Raw genomic sequence first — 21,298 nt, 5'->3', positions numbered from 1 at the left:
CCATTCCTCACCTGGCCTGCCCTAGTGGTCCCTCAGGAGGATCATCTGTCTTAGGCTCCTGTCTTGGGCCTTCAGTCTCAGGTAGGGTTCTTCTATTCTCTGCCTTGCTTCCTATCCTGAGTTCCTGCCTGGCACCAGAATGGTGGTTGTCTTGAGCTGGCTATTTTCGGGGAATGTTAGGCTACTGCTAATCACTCAGATGTTCATAGATCAGAACAGCTAGCTTAAATATATGTCTTTCTCCTCTCTGTCACCTACTGATGCACCTGTAACACAGAAGCCAAACCTGCAATGCCACTAAGGGCAGGATGTCAAGCATTCTTAATGGTATCAAAAATAGAGGATTTGGAAGCTAGACATGGTGGCATAGACCTGTAATGGCAGCTGTTCTCATGGTCTTCTTACCACATGGAATGGATTGTCCTTGGGTGTTGTGAGCTTTCTGCTAGGGAAGACTAATATGACATGGGTTTGAGGCAATAGAACATCTTTATTAGCCTGCTGGTAATTTAATCTGGGAGGTCAGAACCCTACTGCAGTCCCAAGCCTTTTTCAAGGTGAGCATTTAAGCATGAAAACTACATCCTGGTTTGACACACCTCAATTAGCAAGAATAGTTGGCCAGAAGTGGAACTAACTACAAAAGACAAAAAAAAAAAAAAAAAAAAAAAAAAGACTTTGAAGGATTAGGTTTTTGTTTTGGTTTCAGCAGATATGGGTGCCTATGTGCTTGATTTTAAGACCTAAATGGTACTGCTAGAGTTCCAGCACGGCTCATTTTTGCCTGAACAAGGTCACCTGGATGAAAGTAGTGGATCGGTTCAGGGATGAATGGTGACATAGTTAGATGAATGGAAATGTCTGGTTAATGGCTCTCCAAGCTTCCTGCAGAGCTTGCAAGGACTTGAGAAGGAATCTCTGTATGGGAAAGTTTCTCTGCATTTAGGGAGGTGGGAGGTGCCTCCCACACATGTTTTCAAAAGGGATTAAACCTTCCCAATAGAGGATACATCTGGCCCTGACTAGGGCAGAGGGGAGGAAATTGAGTTAACTTTCACTGGTTTCCAGATTACTTAATGCTTCTTTTAATGTTACATTCATCCTCTCTACATGACCTGAACTCCATGGCCTATAAGCACAACATAATTCCCAATTAATGTTGAATACCTTTTTTGGATTTGGGGATATTTCGTCTGTAAAGGCTGGACCCATTGACAGATTCTGGGGATATGGGCAGTCTAACCTGGAAGTAAGTTTTTTGGTGACTGTCCTTATAGGATAGACCTCTACCTTTTCTTAAAAAAAAAAAAAAAAAAAAAAAAAAAAAAGTCTGCAAACACCAGGAAGCACTTATACCTAGAGGTGGTATGTTTGATTTCAGTAATGTCCAGTTCTGGGTGCTTTACAGAGGTGTTCCCCTGGGACAGAAACCTCACCCAGGACATTTCTTCATCCTTTAGGGTTTACCTATGCACAAGTGATGCACCTTAAAGCAATGTCCTTGACAGGACCCTCCAACTGGTGTTTATAATATCTGGATAGAAGAGCGCAACAGCTTTTGTGGCCCCAAGATGTGTGGTTTGGTAGAGCTCCACTACCAGTTGCTTTGGAAGAGAAGCCTTCTGCTTGGCAACATCCACCAGTATTTTTTAAAATCTTGTTTGACATCCTCTTGCCTGGCTCAGCCAGTATCCTCCAATGCATAGTCTGGGTATTGAGGCAGATTAAAGTCAGGCAAAGCATGGCCAGTTCAGGCAAGTTTCCTTCTGCCCAAACCTTGGGGAACTACAGCTGTAGCTTCCTCAGATAATAGTTTTTTTGTTTTATTTTGTTTTGTTTTTGTTTGTTTGTTTGTTTTTCTTTGTAGAGCTTGTTCTTCATGGAATAGGGAGCAGGTCACTAGAATGTGGGCAGAGAGTAAGTCTGGGTAAAAGTTGAGGTGGGTTCTATGAGTATGGACAATTAGGCATAACTAAGAAAGAGCAAGTTACAGTGGCTTGTGTCAGGTCCACAGTCCAGATGTCATCCAAGGGAATTAGGCATCTGAGACAGCCCCTTGATTTGCTGTCTCCCAGGAGTTGACTGGCCTGAAAGGCTGCATTATAATGGAGTAGGCTGGTCCTATGTCCACTAGGAACTTAAGAGGTTTGCACCCTATCTTTGCTTTGACTCTGGCCTCCTTGGGGCTCAAAAGGATGGAGCTCAGACACTATAATCTCTTACTTAACATACATTTCATGGGTGTCACATGGATCCCAGACACTGGTCAGTAGCCATACCAGGCCTCTCCTGTGCATCCTGAACATAATCTCCTTAACCTGAGTTACCTCCAGAGGTTACAAAATAGGCAACTTTTGATTTTGTTCCATTTGGTGGGGAAAATGTCAGATTCCTCCAATGCCTTAGGCAGTGATTGAACAGGAGTCCCAGGGCTCTGGAACAACTAGGGTTGTGAACATCTTAGGGCCCCTTGACCACTTCTTCCTTCCCCACTACTAAAGGTGCTGAGACCTCCATGTCTCAGAGGATTTGTCTCTAGAGATCTTTCTTGAGCATCCAGAAACATTGTGAAATATCTACCAGAGAAGAATATTTGGATATGAGTTCAAGCCAAAAAGAAAGCCTTTATTAGCTGGCCAGTTATTATAGTTCAGGACACCGCAAGCCTTACTCCAGGTGAGCTTGTAAACACAAAAACCATATTCTGGGCTGACATACTTGAATTAGCAAGAACAGTTAGCCAGAAGCAGAATTACAGAAGCCAAAAGCAAGGTTAGTACAGTTAGGGACTTTCCCAGAAATATGGGCTTTAATGAATTAGGTCTTTGTTCTCATTTTGGCAGATGTTGGTCCCTACATTGTGGGTTCCAAGGCCTGGATGGCAGTTCCATTATGGCATCAATTGTGCTAAGGCCTCGGAGCCTACTAAGGTCTGGGGGTCTGTTAGAGGAACTCCGACTCTATTGGCTTTCACAGTTTCCATAAAGAAATCAGCCATTATTCTGATGTATTTTTCTGTGTATTTGACACGTGGTTTGTTTTGGTTTTTTTCTCACTCTCTCATGGCTTTCAGTAGTACACTTTTCTTGCTCTTACAGTTATTGTTTTAACTATATGCTGTGGAAAGTTGTTTTTTTTTTTTTTTTTTTTTCCTTTCATATGTGTTTGGTATTCTGTGTGCTTCCTGTGTTGGTATGGGTATGTCTTTCCTTAGTTTGTGGAAATTAATTTCTCCTATGGTCTTGTTGAAGACTTGGTCTATACCATTGGCTTGGAATTTTTCTCCCCATCTATGCCTACAATTTGAATATTTGTTTGTTTTTCTAATGGTGTCTCACATTTGCGGTATGTTCCTTTTCTTGCTTATTTGATCTGGACTCTGTGCTTTATCTTAGAATCTTGATATTCTGCCTTCTGCTTGATTCATTCTACTTGTGAAACTTTCCCTTAAGTTTCCTGTTTGGATTATCCATTTTCATTTTGGCTTGAGTCCTCGTCAATGTTTCTATCTCTTTATTGAATCTGTTTTCAAAGCCTGGATTGGCTTCATTCCTTCAGACATAGTTTTGGGTTTTCTTAGGCATCACACAGGCATTTATTCTCAAGAATTTTTTTTCCCTGAATTTCTTCTGGATATTCTTTGTCTCCTCTTTAAATCCCTTGAATTATTTGGTGAAGTTTGTAAATGATCTTTTCAGATTCTGAGTCCTGGAATTCATCTAATTAATTTTCATTACTAAACATTTCTACAAAACTAGTAAGTTTTGAAAGGCAGATACAATATGATATTTCATATTGTTTGTACTTTTGCAAAATGATCTGAGCATGTGGATTTCCTTTGATAGTTTTGTGTTTGATATGGACAGAGCAGGTTGTAGTAGAAGGGAGGATGTGTGGGTGGGTTTGGACTTGAGGTTGGAAAGGACTTAAGTTGAATGAAGAAAGTTGAAAGCAAAGAACATGAGGCTAGGGTGCAGAATGTGTCTTCTGGTCCAACCATGGAGTGTGGGGGCAAATCTGGAGGTTAGGAATGGACATAGAGATAAGGATCAGGCCAACTTACTGGGTTAGTTCCTGGAGGACATAGCCCATGGTAGCTCAGTATCCAAGTGGTTTCCCTAGTAAGGAGGACAAGAATTATTTCTGATATGAACTCAATGACTGGCTCATTGAGTTTCCCCTCCCGCCTCCCCCCACCCCAAGGGAAGAGCAGCCTTGCTAGGCCACAGATAAGGACATTGCAGCCAGTCCTGAAGATGCCTGATAAGCTAGGGTCAGATGGAAGGGGAGGAGGACACCCCCTCTCAGCGGACTCAGAAGGGGGCAGGGAGGAGATTGGGGGAGGCAATGGGAGGAAAGGAGGGAGGGGGCTATGGCTGGGATACAAGTGAATTACCTGTGATTAAAATAAAAAAGGAAGGAAGGAGGAAGGAAAAGAAGGAAAGAAAAAGAAAGAAAGAAAGAAAGAAAGAAAGAAAGAAAGGAAGGAAGGAAGGAAGGAAGGAAGGAAGAAAATATCAACATCTGGATGGGTAGACAGGTTGGATGTGGTGTGGGAGGGGCTTGTGAGTCAGGGGTAGGTAGGGTAGGTTCTAGAAGGATCCCATAGATTATTTATGGTGCAAGAAGGGGTGGCCAGATTAGGGTAGGGCAGTGGATGTGAGATCCAGGCTAGATCTGGTAGGTTGGGAAGGGACATGGAAAGAAGGATCAGGTAGGCTCACCTGGCTAGAACCTGGAGAAGAATGTGCAGCATCTCACTGAGTGAAGAAGTGGTTTGCAGCTGTCTCACTTGTTTTTAAAGAACTCGGTATCTGTATCTGAGAATGTTTTCTATGCACCATCAAACAAAGATAACGGAGTAATGGCATGATATTACCAGGCACATTGGCACTGTTATCTTCTAGTTATTAAGAAACAGAGATATTATTTTAATGTCAAGACTTTTAGGAGAGAGTCTTTATATCTTCCTTAACGTACACTATGTAGTTAAAGTACAACTGCTTTCAACTATTTCTTATTATGGTAGATAATTATATGGAAGTTTCCAATTTTAGACAGTAAACTTTCATGATATAACTTACCTTTTCAACTGGTAGAGTGTAATTTTAGCCTTTCACTAATTCCAGAACTGAGTTGATTAACGTTACAACTGAAACCCAGGGGAATAGAAGGGTATGCTCCACAGTCCAGCTATTTACCATGTTCTCAAGAATTCTAATGTGAGAAGCTCGTGGCCTATCAATTTATCTGACATAGGAATCGCCCTTGATTAGTGGCAAGCAAAGTAGGGTGTAAATTCCTGCACATTCATGGCACATTACGTTGTTTTGTTTTTATTTCAGAGTGTCACAGTCGAAATGTTGCATGCTCCCACCAGGCTCATCTGTTGAACACCAGGTCCCCAGTGGGTGGTGATATGAGTGAGATTATGGGACCTTTGGTAGGTGTGGCATCACTAAGGAGTTTGCTTTGAGGCATGTAGACAGTATAGCTTCGTTTGCAGCCCAGCTTCTTGTTCGGCTAAGATATGCCCAAACATCTGCTCTATACTCTCACCAGAGCCACCACCACCACAGACCATAACCTCTTAAAGCAGTGGGCAAAATAAATGTCTTTTGAGTTGTTTCTTGTCAGGCCTTGGTCATAGTGAAGAGCGAAGCATCTACTACACACTGTACTATTTCAGGGCAACTGGTCCTTAGCTAACAATTGAAGATTAACAATAGAAGTTCTTTTTTGCTTACTTATGTGAGTAACTAAAAGTCTTTAAATGGTTGGAATACAAAATTATGCTGTACCTATCTTGTACACATATGAATTTATTATTTGAGATAACACTTTTAGTATTTTTATTCCATCTTATAGTTTTTTAAAAAGTCCTCAAATATATGCATGTAACAACACTGAATGAAAAAAAGAGGCATGAATTTGAAAAAAAAACACATGAAAGAGTATATGGGAGAGTTTTGAGGGAGGAAAAGGAACAGGGGGATGATATGATTATATTATAATCTCAAAAATTAAAGAAGTCATAAAAAGCAAACAAAATATACACGCAAGACACACACAAGAGTCCTCAGACAAAATGTTTCAAAATAGATCATGGTAAATTACACCAAACACAGAAGACTAAATATTTTGGAAATTTTGTGATATCAAATAGTCTGTATAATTGAATAAAATAACATGTGGATGTGACATAATTGTTTAATATGCAGAAAAGTTGAAAGTTAAGTCAAAACCTGCAAGAATGCAGAAAGTACTTTGAAATGGCATCAGTGACATCTGTGCTGTCACATGCGATATTTGATTTTCACTTATTTATGGTACCTCTTGACCTTTGAGAGTTCTGGACCACAGGAAGGTCATTAGGATTACAATGTTATTATTTTAATGATTTATTCAAACACAATGTAGATATAATGTAAATGACCTCACACACAACATCCTTGATAAAATGTATTTATTCCTTCATATAGCTTAGAGTAAAAGAAATCCTTTTTGCAAAAAGAAACATCTGGTTTTCAGGACAAGTCGATCCTTCCTTTTCCAGCAGACTGGGTGAGTAACAATTAGTGTCACTGATGAAATGATGAGCACACTTCTGGTTTGCTTTGTAGGTGTGTCCACGCTGTCTTCAAGTCTCCTCAGCTTGCTACTGCCCTCCCTTGGCTTCCTTGTCTACTTGGAATTCTGAATGTTGTGACATCTGCTGTTCCCTGCTCAGAGGACGCCCTTCATTGTGGGATGACTGTAATTCCTTCTCATTCCTGCGGCTCCATCCTAAGCCAAATAAAGTAGACTTTAACAAGCTATTCAACTGATTTCCAACACATTATGACTGAGGCATTCAGGAACCCCTTCATCCAAAAGAATAACTTTTCAATGGAAACAAAGTGATTTTTAACTCGTTCCAATATGCCTTATAAACCATTTAACCTGATTCTGTGGAAGTTGCATGATTTAATTCAATGGACAAGTTACAGTGTTCAATTCCGTACCGTAGGCTGTAGAGTGAAAGTAAGATCACCATATGCAGGTGCTTTACATTTAATGACAAGTTGTGAACCATAATAGAGGTTGAAATGTTGATTGTATGTGGTATGTGTAAGAATAATGCCGCTTCTTGTATTAGCCTATATGTTTGGGGTCCTGCACTTTTTGGAAGACCCCTGTCATTCATTATATTTTGAGTTTTCCATAAAAATTAAAACAAAAATAGAACAAAAACATTTTAACATGAACACCATTACCAAATCACCTTACTGAATGAGTTGAAAGTTTTCGACTATGAAAACCAAATTATAGAGCTTACTATCAGTATTCTTATTTTTAATTATTTTTTCTACATATTTGCTTTTCAGAATCCGTAGAATTCTTCAGTTAGTTTCCTAAAGCTGATGTTCACATGCCACATGATGATTTTTTTACTTTTGTATTCTAATCAAAAGTTGTCTCATGCTCATCAATGTCAAACCACAGAACCTGCAGCTCACCCAGAACATTGTCTATTGCTGGGTTTATTCATATGTGCAATGACAGGTCTGGGGAAGTAGAGTGCTTCCATTTATATTGCAACATGATTGTCTTTATACAGCTAGAGATAAGTGATGGCAAAGTATCAGAATCCTTGAACGTTCTCATTGCTCTGGTTTTGTGCTTCATGCCTAAGTATAAGCTGTCTTTATAGAAGGTGTAGAATCAAGAAATCATCTGCAGGTTGAAAAAGCTACAGAATTCCATTTAAAGAAATTAAAAGCTCATTTCCCATTTCAATGCAATACTGAAAACTGGCTAAAAATACCAAATCAGAATGTTGTTAGTGGTCCTATGAAAAATATGCAAAGCTGGGAGGCAGGAGAGGTAGACAGTGCCCTGTCTAGGGATGTCTCCCAAGTGTCGGTGTGGAGGAATTTGTGAGATGTGAAAGGGAAACCTGTGTTTCCTCATTATCCATGGTGTGCACGGAGATGTGTCTGAGTGTGGGTGTGAAAGAACTCGGGTAATAAAGAATTAGCTGGCTCCTGAAATAGAGCAATGTTTGGTTCCTTGAGAGAGCTAACCCTATTTTATTAGCACAATCTTGCTGGCTAATTAGAGACAGAGTTTATCTTTTTAGAAAGGATACCCTATAGGTCCATAAAGAATATTTACAGGAAGCAAAAATAGATCTATTAATATGTTACCCCTATCTTTAATTTGTATAATTTTTGTACTATATGTGTAAATGTTTAAAATCCTCATTATGAAAATATCAATAAATATTTCATTAATTTACACTTAACACTTTGTTATACAAATGAAACTTTTTAAAATCAGTGAAATGGATGCTTTCCCAGTGGATTATATCAATAAATCATTGCCAGATTTCATAAGATATTTAATGATTTGAAAAAGAAAATGACGTCGTTATTTAGGGAGATGAACAACTCTGTAAGCTTTCTGTACAAATGTTGTGTTTTCCTTGTTACATTTGGGGGTTTTCCTCTTGTAATGTGACCCATGTTGGGCAATTTTATATCATCAATAACAACTACATCTTTTGCCAAATGCATGCCTGCCTTTTCTTTTCTAATACATGGTAATAAAGACCAAAACTGGCTAGATTTTGCATGAAAATGGTTCTGAAAGATAAGAAAACAGACTTTGAAGGTTGTTTAGTTTTAAATATGTGACGGATAGACTCACCTCTCTCATGCACTAATGACTTCTGCATTTCATTTTCCCATATAACTGTACAGACGTGACTGGGACCATCAGTTTTAAACTGTTGTCAAGCTAACCTATGTATCATATGCTTTAAGATGCAAGATTCTTAATTAAACTTTATATAGCTGTAGACACATCTGTTGTTTCTTTGTATTTCAGGAAAGGTAATAGTAGTTTTATTTGATACTGATAAATAACGAATTGATTTTTTTAGTTATTTTTTATCATTTTTTCAATGGAGTAGTATAGGACTGTGGTTTGTCCTTTTTATGAATGAAAACAAATTATAAAGAAATAAATGTCTTACTGTTGCCCAAAAAAGTAACTGTCCTTTCAATTTACCTGAAATTTATATTTGTTTAATTTTTATTTTTAGAAAGTTTTCATTATGAGCTTGGTGTCATGGAGTAGATGCTCCTGGGTAAGTAAAAATTCAAAGTTGAAACAGTTCAATGGTACAAAAGCTGCACAGGGGTTGGAGATAGGGCTCAGATCTAAGAGTGCTTACCGTACCTTTATCAGGCATCTCGCTGTTAGCAGTAACTCCTGTTCCAGGGATCTGACTCTCTCCCTCTCGACTCCATGGGAACCCACATGCATGTGACAAACATAAACTTACCCAGGCACATACACATAAAATAATAATGATGCGAAGTTTAGAAATCTAAAAAAGCAAAGCAAAAACTATACTCAGATACAGACAGACAGTCAGTCACATGCTGGATTCCCTGGCAAGTATCACTGAATCTACACCTGGACACTAGATCAGGGTGCTAGATGCCCAGATAAAGATTCTGTTTAATTCAGAGCGAGCTGAACTTCATGAAGGGATCTTCATAAATCTGTGAATCTAAAGGCAAGTAGCCTGACACAGACAAAATCTTTTCAGAGTCCTGAGCAAGACTGAGCCCACGATTCCGTTTCTTCATCTTTCTTTGCCTTTTTATTGAGTTCTCTTTTTTCAACTTTATTATTATTATGGTTATTTAAAATGTATTCACTTTGTATCCTGGCTGTAGCCCCCTGCCTCTTCTCCTCCTGGTTCCACCCTTCCTCCTTCCTTCCCCACCCATGTCCCTTCCCTAGTCCACGGATAGGGGAAGTTCTCCTTCACTACTATCTCACACTAGCCTCTCAGGTCTCCTCAGGACTGTCTGGATCCTCTTTCTCTGTGGCCTAGTAAGGGGGAGACTTTCAAAGAGCAGGCAACTGAGTTTATATCAGAGACTGCCCCTGTTCCCCTTATTAGGGAATCACCATGGAAACTGAGCTTACCCATGGGATACATCTGAGCAGGGGGTCTAGATTCTCTCCATGTATGATCCTTGGTTGATTCATCAGTCTCTGCAGGAACCCCTGAGTCCAGATTTTTTGGCTTTGTTGATCTCCTTGTGGCTCCTGTACCCTTCAGATCTTTCTATCTCCCCCTTCTTCCATAAGATTCCCTGCACTCTGCCCAAAGTTTGGCTATGATTCTCAGCATCTGCTTCAATACCTTATTGAGTAGAGTCTTTCAGAGGCCCTCTGTGGTAGGCTCCTGTCCTGTTTCCTGTCTTCTCCCATTTCTGATGTGTATTCTGTTTACCCTTCTGAATGAAGATTAAGCAGTTTACTGAGTTCTTCTTGAGATTTCCTTCTCTGTTGTTCTGAACTTACTTCCTAGTTCATGGAGCTTGCTTTATTCTGTTTTTTTTTTTTTTTCTTTTGTGAGACCTACCTTATTTTTGGACCCTAAGTGTTGGGTTACTTCCATTCTAATATTTTGCTTTGGGTGTTTGACTTTCATCTGACTCCAGCTGACATTGTGTCAGGCTTTGAAAAATGAAACATTTGTCTATGCAGCTACATTCTCCTATAGAGGTTGTTAAACCTGATGGCTCTTAGAGTCAACTGGAAATTTTGACAAGATACGATGGATTCCTTTGGCCACTATCCAGATTGACCAAGTTTACCAGAATCTTGGAGGCTACATGTTTAGAGTGGTATTTGGAAATGCTGGAGAAGGCTAGGTTAGAAATTAGATTCTCATAATTACTAAAGGTTGGTTAACTGAGAGTTTTTATTAACTAAATCAATGCACAATTCAACGTTATGCACACATAACTTAAATACCTCTTAAGAAAAATCCCATTTTATTACATTCCTAAAAATATTGATTTATTTATAAACATTCTTACCTTTCTGTCAAAAATGTTAGTTTTTAATGTAGCAAAAAAAACCCTTATACTTTGATATTTGTTCTTAGAATTCAGAGAATTGAGAAAATGCCATCTGATTTATTTCTAAAGGAACGAAGTTGTTTTTGTATTTTCCTTTATTTTATTTCCCCATATGTTTCTTGAAATTAATTTATTTATATAACTAATATTCCAAGACTGTCATTTTCTGGAGAGTGCTAATTTAAGAAATTGGTGAAATGGGCTCCTACCCCAGACTCGCCATTTTTTTTTCTAAATAGAAACAAGATAGTTTATTTTAGTAAGTTAACTTCATAAATTAGTCTATAGAAACTGAGAATAGGTTTTTACATTGATTTTCATATTTTAAAGACAGATTTCCAACTTTAGTTTCTAGAAATAAATTTACTTCTCTGAGTAATTTATGCCAGGTACTACTGCTCTTACCCATTGGCTATTACAGCTCAGTCAGGATGACCCTTGGGTGAAGCCATGAGTGAGAAAACATGGTCTCCAACTGTCCTGTGTTCACTTTTGGCTCACTGGCTTCCATGTAGAGCAACAGCTTGGAAGTAATGCCTTGAGAGCAACACTTTGGGAGCAATGCTCAAGGGCGTCATATTTTCTCTCTGTATTTTCCTTGGGCTAAAGTTTAATCCATCACAATTTTGGAAGCTCAGCTGACTGTCTTGGGAAGGCTGTGAAGATAATCTGGTCCTTTCTCATTCTCAGCTGCATTACACAAAGTGAAAAAGACTGACATCTGAGAAGATTCACCCAGCAGCTGATGGCAACAAATGCAGAGTCCTGCAGCCAAACAATAGGCTGAGCTCAAGGAGTTTTGTGGAAGAGTGGGAGGAAAGATTGAGGGAGTCAAAGAGGTCAAAGGCACCAGAAAAAGACCTACAGAGTAAACTAACCTGGGCCGGTGAGGGCTCACAGAGACTGCACCACTAACAAAGTATCCTGCATAGACTGGAACTAGACCCCCAACACATATGTAGCAGATATGCAGCATGGTCATCATGAGGCTCCCCTAGCAATGGGAGTAGGGGCTGCCTCTGACTTTATTCCTTGTCTTCGGATCAACTTCCCCTAGCCAGGCTGCCTTATCTGGCCTCAGTGGGAGAGTGTGTTCTTAGTTCTACAGTGACTTGACCAGGGTGGGTTGGTACCCCTTCTCTGAAAAGAAGTAGGGTGAGAATGGGGGAGGCAGTATGCAGGGGAGATTGGGTGGTGAGGGAGGAGGGGACTGGAATCAGGCTGTAACATGATTAAATACATACATGCCTACCTACCTACATACATACTGGCTAAGTCCTGGGTCCATTTACGTGACATTATAGAAAAATCAGAACTCTAGGTGCAAGAAACATATCAGTTACCAGGGTATGGATAAGAGGAGAAAGTCTGATAGCATAAGGGATTCAAGAAGGACGATAGAACTAGCATCTACACGTTTGACAAGCTTCAAAACCCTTCACAAAAGGGTAAGTTTTACTGTATGCGCTTTTAAGTGCAGGGAATGGAGAGGTGGCTCAGCTAGCAGAGCTTGCAGAGGAACCAACTTCAGTTCCCAGCACTCAGGTAGGTAACTACAGCTCCAGGGGCTCAGATGCTATCTCTAGACACCTCATTCATGTGCCCAGACCCACAGACCCCACCCACACAGAGATGATGAAAATTAAAAACAGGCAATGACAGCCAAACAGGACAAAACAAGATACGGCAAGTCAAGGCAAAAGTCACCATATTGAGGTAGGGCAAGGCAAACCAATAGGAGAAAAAGAGTCCCAAGAGCAGGCAAAAGAATCAGAAATACATCTATCTCTACTGTTCAGAGTCCCACAAGAACACCAAGCTAAGAGCTATAAGATATACACTGAGGACCTGGTGCGACCCATGCAGGACTCTTGCTTGCTTTTTCAGTCTCTGAGTACATGTGAGCCCTGCTTAGTCCATTTAGTGTCCTCCATCTCCTCTGACACCATGTTAAAGAAGGAACATAACATTTTTATGTTTTATGTTTTTTTAAATTATTTTTATTTTTATTAATTACAGTTTATTCACTTTGTATCCCCCCCATACCTCCCTCCCTCTCTCCTCCCCTCCCAATCCTACCCTCCTTTCTCTTCCCCACCCATGCCCCTCCCCCAGTTCACTGATAAGGTAGGTCCTCCACCCCTTCCCTCTGATCCTAGTCTATCATATCTCATCAGGAGTGGCTGCTTGTCTTCCTCTGTGTCCTGGTAAGGCTGCTCCCCCCTCAGGGGGAGGTGATCAAAGAGCAGGCTAATCGGTTCCTGTCAGAGACAGTCCCTGTCCCCACTACTGTGGAACCCACTTAGACACTGAACTGCCATGGCCTACCTCTGTGCAGGGGTTCCAGGCCATCTCCATGAGTGGTCCTTGGCTGGAGTATCAGTCTCAGAAAAGACCCTTGTGTCTAGACTTTTTGGATCTGTTGCTGTCCTTGTGGAGCTCCTGTCCTCTCCAGGTCTTACTATCTCCCACTTCTTTCATAAGATTCCTTGAACCCTGCCCAAAGTTTGGCTATGAGTCTCAGCATCTGCCTCAATACCCTGCAGGGTAGAGCCTTTCAGAGGCTCTCTGTGGTAGGTTCCTGTCCTGTTCCCTGTTTTTGTCCCTGCTCTGATGTCCATCCTCTTTGTTTTTCTGAATGGGGATTGAGCATGTTAGCCATAGTCCTCCTTCTTGCTTAGCTTCCTTAGGGGTACAGATTTTAGTATTGGAACATAACATTTTGAGGTTGTTTTCTTCCCTTGCATAATAGAGATATAAGACTCTAATCATTCCAGGTTCTTTCAGTTCCAGGTGATGATCAATTCAAATATGTGCAAGAACAAAAACGTGTGTTGACTTATGTGATACGTTGTTAGGTAATGCTGTCAGGGAGTCTCCTCCCCCTGGACAGTCTGGATCTCTGGTGTGCTGTTCAGGTGGCAGGACTCAGCAACCATGACAGCTCCAAGGCCAGGACCTCCTCATTTGTGATTTAAAGAAACAGAGCTCCCTTTCTCTGGTTTAACACACGTATCATACCTACTTGAGGATATCACCAGAAGTATGGTGTGTTTGTTTGTTTGTTTGTTTGTTTGTTTTAGCCATTATGGATCTCCTGCCCACAGTTCTATGGAGCTGCCTGGGAGCAAAGCACTACAACTAATTCCCTTTAGGGTCACATAGAGCAGAGAAAAAGTGGTTTCAGCAATAATGATGCAGGCGCATTTGGCCTTGAGATAGCCTACAACCAGCATTACATTTCAAGCAAGCACTAAGAAATATTGCAATGGTCCAGCACCCAGACATAGGACAACCTTACAAGGGACTTTAGAAGTTCACTGTCAAATATTATCAGCATAGACAATACCTCAGTTAATTACAGGGAAACAATGCGTTGAAGTGTTGAAAACATGAACACAATTTCAGACAGCTATGTTAACTGTTTGCTGCCTAAGTACGACCAGGAAATCTAAGTAGCTTGTATCAATAGACATTAACTACTCACAGAGAATGGTTTTGCTAGTAGAGCTGGCCTTTCCCTATTTAGTCCCTGCATGTCAGTTGCTTTCTGATATCAGAAGAGAAACTACTCTGCTTCACCCTTCTGCCATCCTCTATCAGGGAAGCCCTGGTGTGTCTTCAAGGCAATGAGAAAGGTGCAAAAAGCACATGAAAACATGTCTGTATTCTGTCACGCCTTTGCTTGCTGAATAGATGCAAATGTCCTACTGACCAAACAGAGTCACAGTTTATCCTCAGAGCCCAGAGGGATGCACAAATGTGGATGGGTGCTTTAAAGCTGTGTGCAACAGAGGACCTCTGAAAAGCTCTGCCCTGCAGACTATCAATGCAGATGCTGAGAATTATGGGCAACCTTTGGGCAGAGTGCAGGGAATCTTAAGAAAGGAGTGGGAAACAGTAATATCTGGAGAGGACAGGAACTCCATAAGGAGAGCAACAGAACCAAAAAATCTGAGCACAGGGATCTTTCCTGAGACTGATATACAACCAAGGATTATGCATGGAGATAACCTAAGACCCCTGCACAGATGTAGCCCATGGCAGTTCAGTATCCAAGTGGGTTCCATTGTAATAGGAACAGGGACTGTCTCTGACATGAACTGATTGGCCTGGTCTTTAATTACCTCCCCCTGAGGAGGAAGCAGCATTACCAAGCCACAGAAGAGGACAATGCAGCCACTCCTGATGAGACCTAATTGACTAAGATCTGAAGGAAGGAAAAGAAGACCTCCCCTATCAGTGGACTTGGGGAGGGGCATGCATGCAGAAGGTGGAGGAAGGGGAGGGATTGGGATGGGAGAAGAGAGGGAACCACAGGGGGATACAATGTGAATAAAGTATAATTAATAAAGAAAAAAAAGCTGTATGCAAATAGTACGAAAGACTTGAATTCAGATGGTACAAATTACCAAAGCTATCATATTTGCCATTGGAATAGAAAAAAAGCTTCAAATTAAACTATAGTACAATGTTTATCATGTATGTAGAATTTTTATTTTTCATATTTATTTGGTCATAGAGTATTACTGTTCATGTGCATTATTTTTCATTTGCTGAAATGGTTATTTGGTCACAGATTCTGTATTGTTTATTATTGATATGCATAGGCAAAGCAGAAACACTATGCACAATTGTGGGAGCTGGGTGGAGGTGGTTGAGTGGCAAAGACTACAGATTGCTCTTCCTAAAGAAGATACATTTTTTGGCTTCTGTAAGCACCCACATTCAGATACACATACCCACACAGACACACAGAGTAGATAAACACACATACAAACATATGCACACACATGTATGTGATTAAAGTAAAATATATTTCGTAATTTAAAATATAAAACAAAATAAAAATAAATACATAAGATCTAAAAACTCTCCAAATTCAGAATATAACTCAACTTTGATTAGTTGATGACTGGATTTTCTCAAAATGTCATGCTTTGGTAGTATCAATACATCATACTAAGAAATGATGCTCCAATACTTTTCTAAGGGACTGATAACCATTTCTGCCATTTCTCCCAGCCTTACCAGGCATGAACAGAAGGGGGCTGTGGCCATTTCAAAAACAGGTCTATGAGGTTTCCCCCATCATAGGTGGAACTTCATGCTGTCTGCTCCAGAATGTGCTGGATTTAGTTCCTCCAAAGTAACAGTGGAGGACTCTGTATCGTCATTATGGAAAGCCAGCCTGCTCTCCTCCCTACAACATCTTCCCACATCCCCTCCTTGCACCTATGGCTCTGTGAAAAGCTGGCTGCTCTGTTGTGAGATAGTCAGGCACCTCATGCGGATGTCTACCTTCTGATGCCCTGAGGCTCCAGCCAGCATTGCTGAGAGCATATAGATATGCTTGTATTTCTCCAGGGACCAGCCGTGTCTTCAGGTGACCACACCCTGGCTCAGACTTGACTGGAATCTAAGGAAAGTCCTTGAGCAAAATCAAGAAAGGAAAGTGGTCATAGATTCATGACCCTTAGCAGCCTTGTTAGATAATAAATACCCGTTATTTTAAATCTTTGTGTTTGGAAGTTATTAATATGTAATGATAACTGCATGGCTAACAAACAAAGATACCAAAATAATGCCATTATTTTAAGGAGGTTGAACCAGGGGCTTTAAAAATTGAATGGAGAGAAAAAGAAAGATAAGATTCCATTTCCCCTCTCTGCATTAAATTTTGATTTTTTTTTCAAAGTAAAATGTTTCCTTTGCCTGAGGAACTTTCCATTTTCCCATTACATTACAAATAAAGGAGAGGTTGGGGACCCCAATGACCAGTACCTGCTTCTTCCTGCATAATCAGTCACAAGGAACCCTATTGCTGCAGTTGCTATGGTGACAGCACACCCTATTCCTGCTGTTGCTGTGGAGACAGTGGATCCTATTCCCACTGTTTCTATGGAGATACACAACTCTATCACTGCTGCTTCTGGGCTCCTCTGATAGGGACTGGGAGCCCAATTCTCATGCAACAGGAGAGCTCATGAAGTTAGAACCAATGAGAACATGTGTAATAGACGTGATATCAGTACATTGTCAGGTATTGCTTGCTTTCACTAAAAGATTGGTTGTGAGGCAAGGTTTCCCTCTTTTCAAGATCCAAGCATGTTTGACTTAGACTGGCCTCACGGAGCCCGTGTTCAGAGAGGGCGTAGACCTTTTGTCCCTGTGAAAAAGAGAAGGGAAGGTAACAGAACAGACCAAGAGTACACACACCATATCCCTAAAGACAGAAGGAAAACAAATTGTTAAGAGCAGAAATTGTGTCCTTGAAGAGAGATGGAATGGGGAGTCCCTCCTCCCAAATCTTCCCCAAACAGAAGACTCAACTACTGTTTACCCCCATAAGAATGCTTGAGAGAGAAATGGCTAATTGGAAGTCTTGCCCAAGAGAAGACCCTCTGCCTGGGACCTTCTCTCATTTCTAGATCTGCCAGCTGGCTGCTCTGGTCTCCAGAACACTGGTCTCCCGACTTGATTTGCATTGTCAAGCATGTGTCTTTGGTGACTAAGCACATACTTACCCGAATGCAGCAGGAAAGCTTAGGTCTGTGATGTCCATTATAATTACACGAAGAGGAAGGAGAGGGGTCAATACCATGAAAGTTCATTCTGCAGTTATGGAGCCAATTTGAGACTCTGAGACCTGGGATAATGATGAAACTGATAAGCAATGGAGTGATGAGGAGAGTAACTCCCTCCGACACCCACATCCACACTCACACACACACACACACACACACACACACACACAGAGAGAGAGAGAGAGAGAGAGAGAGAGAGAGAGAGAGAGAGAGAGAAAGCAGGCTTCTGCTTCTTGTGAAACTAGCTGTGAAGGGCTCTAGGGACAAACACTCCGCTGATGATTCATGGCTCCTAGTCAGTTGCCCATGATACTGTTTAAATGGGTGTGTGCAATGTGCATTAAATTAAAGCATAAGTCAGTAATCATGCAGTGCTTATTTGGGGTGATTGATGATTTAATGTACATCCCTGTAGAGGCACAAATCGGGAATATATTTAATTATATTTAAGTACTCCTCCTACTAACAAGCAACTTATTGTGACTCTGCTAATGATCAAGAGAGACAACCCAGCTCACTGCATGACTGACAAATGACACAACCAGGGGAGTTGGGGAAGTGGATTACGGGAAGCCTACTTCTGCAAGAGCGTTGTAGGAGAAGGGCTCACCTCTCAGAAACAGATGTTCACTGCCTTCCTTACCTTCCTTACGGCTAGAGTACCACATGATGGATGGACTGACTCTCCAAAACCCTTGGTAGGTAACTGTGTGTATAAAAAAGCATTCTTGTTCTCTAGAAGAAACCTGCTTGGTGCTTCTCTTGAGGTCCTCATGGATCCAGTGGCCCCTTCTGTCTTGTTTGCTGACTTGCTCTCACAGTGAGAAGGCCAGTCTCTGGGAGTTGGGGTGTTAGAGTGACCTTACCCTCAGCTAAAGTTATGGAGAAGACAAAATCATTTATATACATTTTAGAAATTATTTGTGTGTGGGTGTGTGGGTGTGTGTTCCCATGGAGACCGAAAGCAAAAAGCATCAAATACCCTGGAGCTGAAATTAGAGACAGTTGTGAGCACATAGCATGGATGCTGAAATGAAACTTGAGTCCTTTAAACAAGCAAGAAGTGCTCTTATCAAATCTCTTCAGCCATCACTCTACATTGTTTGAAGGAAAAACAGTTATACTCACTCGATTTGAAGAAAATAAGTTTACGCAAAACAAATCACACTTTCACTGATAATTTGCCAGCTTTCTAAACATGAATACTTGCCATACCAAAGTATATTATTGACCTTGACACATTAAAAGGACCAAACCTAAATTTAAATGATGGACCATATCAATTTGAAATCAAGACTATTTTTTAAGATTTATTTTTTATTTGTGTGTGTGTATGTGTGTGCGTGTATCTCCATGTGTGTATGTTGTACAAGTGCAGATGCTAAGAAGGCCAAAAGAAAGTACCCAGTACCCTGGTAATGGAGTTATGGGTGATTATGGAATGCTCAATGTAGGTGCCAGGTAACAAACTCAGGTTCTCTAAAAAGATCAGTACATACTCTCAATCCCCAGACCCATGTCTCCAGTCCAGGTATTGTTTCTTATTGGCTTCTACAGGCCACTGTGTTGGCAGGAAAATTACATATGAAATTATTTACAGCTATGAAGGATATCCAAATAAAGTAATATCATTAACCATGTGGCCGTGAGAAAAAAATACTGAAAACTATATAAGATCATTTGAAAAAGTTGTACTCCCCTAGCATGTTAAAAAAAAAAAAAGTGATGGGTCTTAGGTAATGACCACTGCCTATCAGGAATTAAATATACCCGCTCACTGTGGCTTTCCTAGATGCCGTCCCCTTAGGAGAGAAGGGCAGTGGACTCGGGCACCTGATGTGCTGTCAGAGATCTAGCAAACTCTTTCATTCCCACAGCCGTGCTCATGAATGATAGAATCCTTTTGCCTTTACCTGGCCAGGATGACAGTATGCAATCAAGAAAAAAAATAATTAAGGTGATTTTGTATAATGCTAAAGCCTGAGATCATAGCACTCAGGTGATAGAGGCAGGAAGACCACAAGTTCAAGAGTAGCTTGTGCAACATCCATAGTAAGAAGCTGTCTCTAAAGCCAACAAACAAAAATAACAGCATCAACAAAGTCTCCCCAAGTAATAACTGTGTTCGACTCCTTCTAGATGGTGTAACAGATGGTCACAAATTTGGATACACATTTGTTCACTGATAGTTTTGAAGTCCAGAAGTCCTAAATCATCATCACTGAATTACTTCTAGGCTTTGAGGTATGTTAAAACCCATCCTCCCTCGCTCTGGAAGATCCTGAAAGCTGATAAAATCCTCTGGCTCCTGGCCAAACCCCTACAATCTTTACCTGGATGGCCACATTCAACTTCACTGTTCTATCTGCCTTTTTAGAGCACTCTCCCATTTAATTAATAGCCAAGACAAGACTTCCACCTCAGCGCGCTTAATCATACTCACAAAGCCTTTGCCATGTAAGCCAGTATTGCAGGTTTCATAGGTTTCTATGGGATACCATTGTAGGGAGATTATTGAACATTCTACCAAATATAACTTCTAACATTTCTCTTTTTGGATTTCAATAATCTAATTCTCACAGGAGATTTAATTCTCTCGGGTTTAATTAGATATAGGTCACAATTCTGTTCTATACATTACTTGGTAAGATTTTCAAACAGTCTCAGTACAATGTTTCTTGAAGGTGGGATTTTACAAGTGATTTGTGCCTAAGCAGATACTGAAATATTCTTGTCTGACCATAGGACCATAAGATTCAGGAAGTAAATCAGATTAACAAACTCCAGAAAGCTCTTAAAACTTGCAAGACTCACAAAGCTCTTCCCTAGGGTTATAGAAGCAATAACTTTGGGGGAGGTGAGAGGGTTGGTTGTTGTGGAAGTTTTGATTTATTATATGTAAACATTTTTTTAATTACAAGTTGGGGGTTTTAGTTTGTCCACACCTGTTAAGTGTCTCGTGTGGAGCATGGTCTTTGCAGGTGGAATTAGGTGAATTCTGAGGACTTTGAGAGGTATAAATATGACAGCCCAGAGGAAGAAGGCGTGGCTGCTTGGAGGAGGACTGCTTGCAGCTGGTTCGCCGTGCTGCGGCATTTGCTGTTTGCTGATTTGCATGTTACCTGGACTTCGGGATTTCTGGATGACTGATACTGGTACTGCCCACAGAAGAATCCTCCAACGCTACCCAGTGGGAAGTAGCAGAGAGAGAGCTCTGCCCACTGTCCCCACTAACCTTCTTTCCCTCCTACCCAGTGTTGGGGGATTGGAAGGAAGGTGGAAGTGTTTAATAACCCTAAATAAAGTAGGTTTGTTAAAAAAAAAATCAAGGTCAACACTTGGCTTCTTGTGCTGTTTTAACTTTTTCAGGGCGCCCAAAGATGCAGCTCGCACAACCCGTAAGTGCTGAGGTGGACTTTTAGGCGTTTGTTTCAGTTGGCTTCAATGAAGACGTGTGGTAAATTGGAATCACCTAAGTATGGACATTCACCTGGAGACCTGAACTGATTGCCTTGATTTGTAGCAGGAGGACGGAGATGTGTTAGGAGCGGCACCTTCCAGTAGTGGCCCAGATACTCCAAGTGTAGAAGGAGGAAGGTTACTCGCTTTTCCTAGGTTGGCTTCCACTCTCGCCGCTGATTTGATTTATGCTGCTGCTGCTTCTGCTACCCCTTTCATAGCTATCAGAACCAGCATTCGCAGGCTTCCATCACTGACAAATTTTTTTGGTGCTAGATCAAGACTGCTTAAGGCACCCAGTCTCGCGGACTGAGAAACTTC

At 40.9% G+C, this 21,298-nt stretch overlaps 1 protein-coding gene and 1 non-coding gene across 3 annotated transcripts in view; one reads left to right on the top strand and one right to left on the bottom strand.

Moving 5' to 3' along the window:
• Cntn1 (contactin 1) overlaps nucleotides 1-8,925 on the top strand; it is a 311,867-nt gene extending 302,942 nt beyond the window's left edge. For both annotated transcript variants that reach the window (XM_060388785.1, XM_060388786.1), the window contains exon 24: nucleotides 6,624-8,925. In XM_060388785.1, coding sequence (XP_060244768.1) covers nucleotides 6,624-6,700 — 77 coding nt within the window. In that variant the 3' untranslated portion in view covers nucleotides 6,701-8,925. The remainder of the gene's footprint in view (nucleotides 1-6,623) is intronic.
• LOC132656135 (small nucleolar RNA SNORA17) lies at nucleotides 173-308 on the bottom strand. Its single transcript, XR_009594073.1, has one exon. It is a non-coding gene; the product is annotated as a small nucleolar RNA SNORA17 (small nucleolar RNA).
• Nucleotides 8,926-21,298: the final 12,373 nt, after the last annotated feature.

This window comes from Meriones unguiculatus, chromosome 8, assembly GCF_030254825.1.
Source record: "Meriones unguiculatus strain TT.TT164.6M chromosome 8, Bangor_MerUng_6.1, whole genome shotgun sequence".
NCBI lineage: Eukaryota > Metazoa > Chordata > Mammalia > Rodentia > Muridae > Meriones > Meriones unguiculatus.
This window is presented reverse-complemented; position numbering and strand designations above follow the sequence as displayed.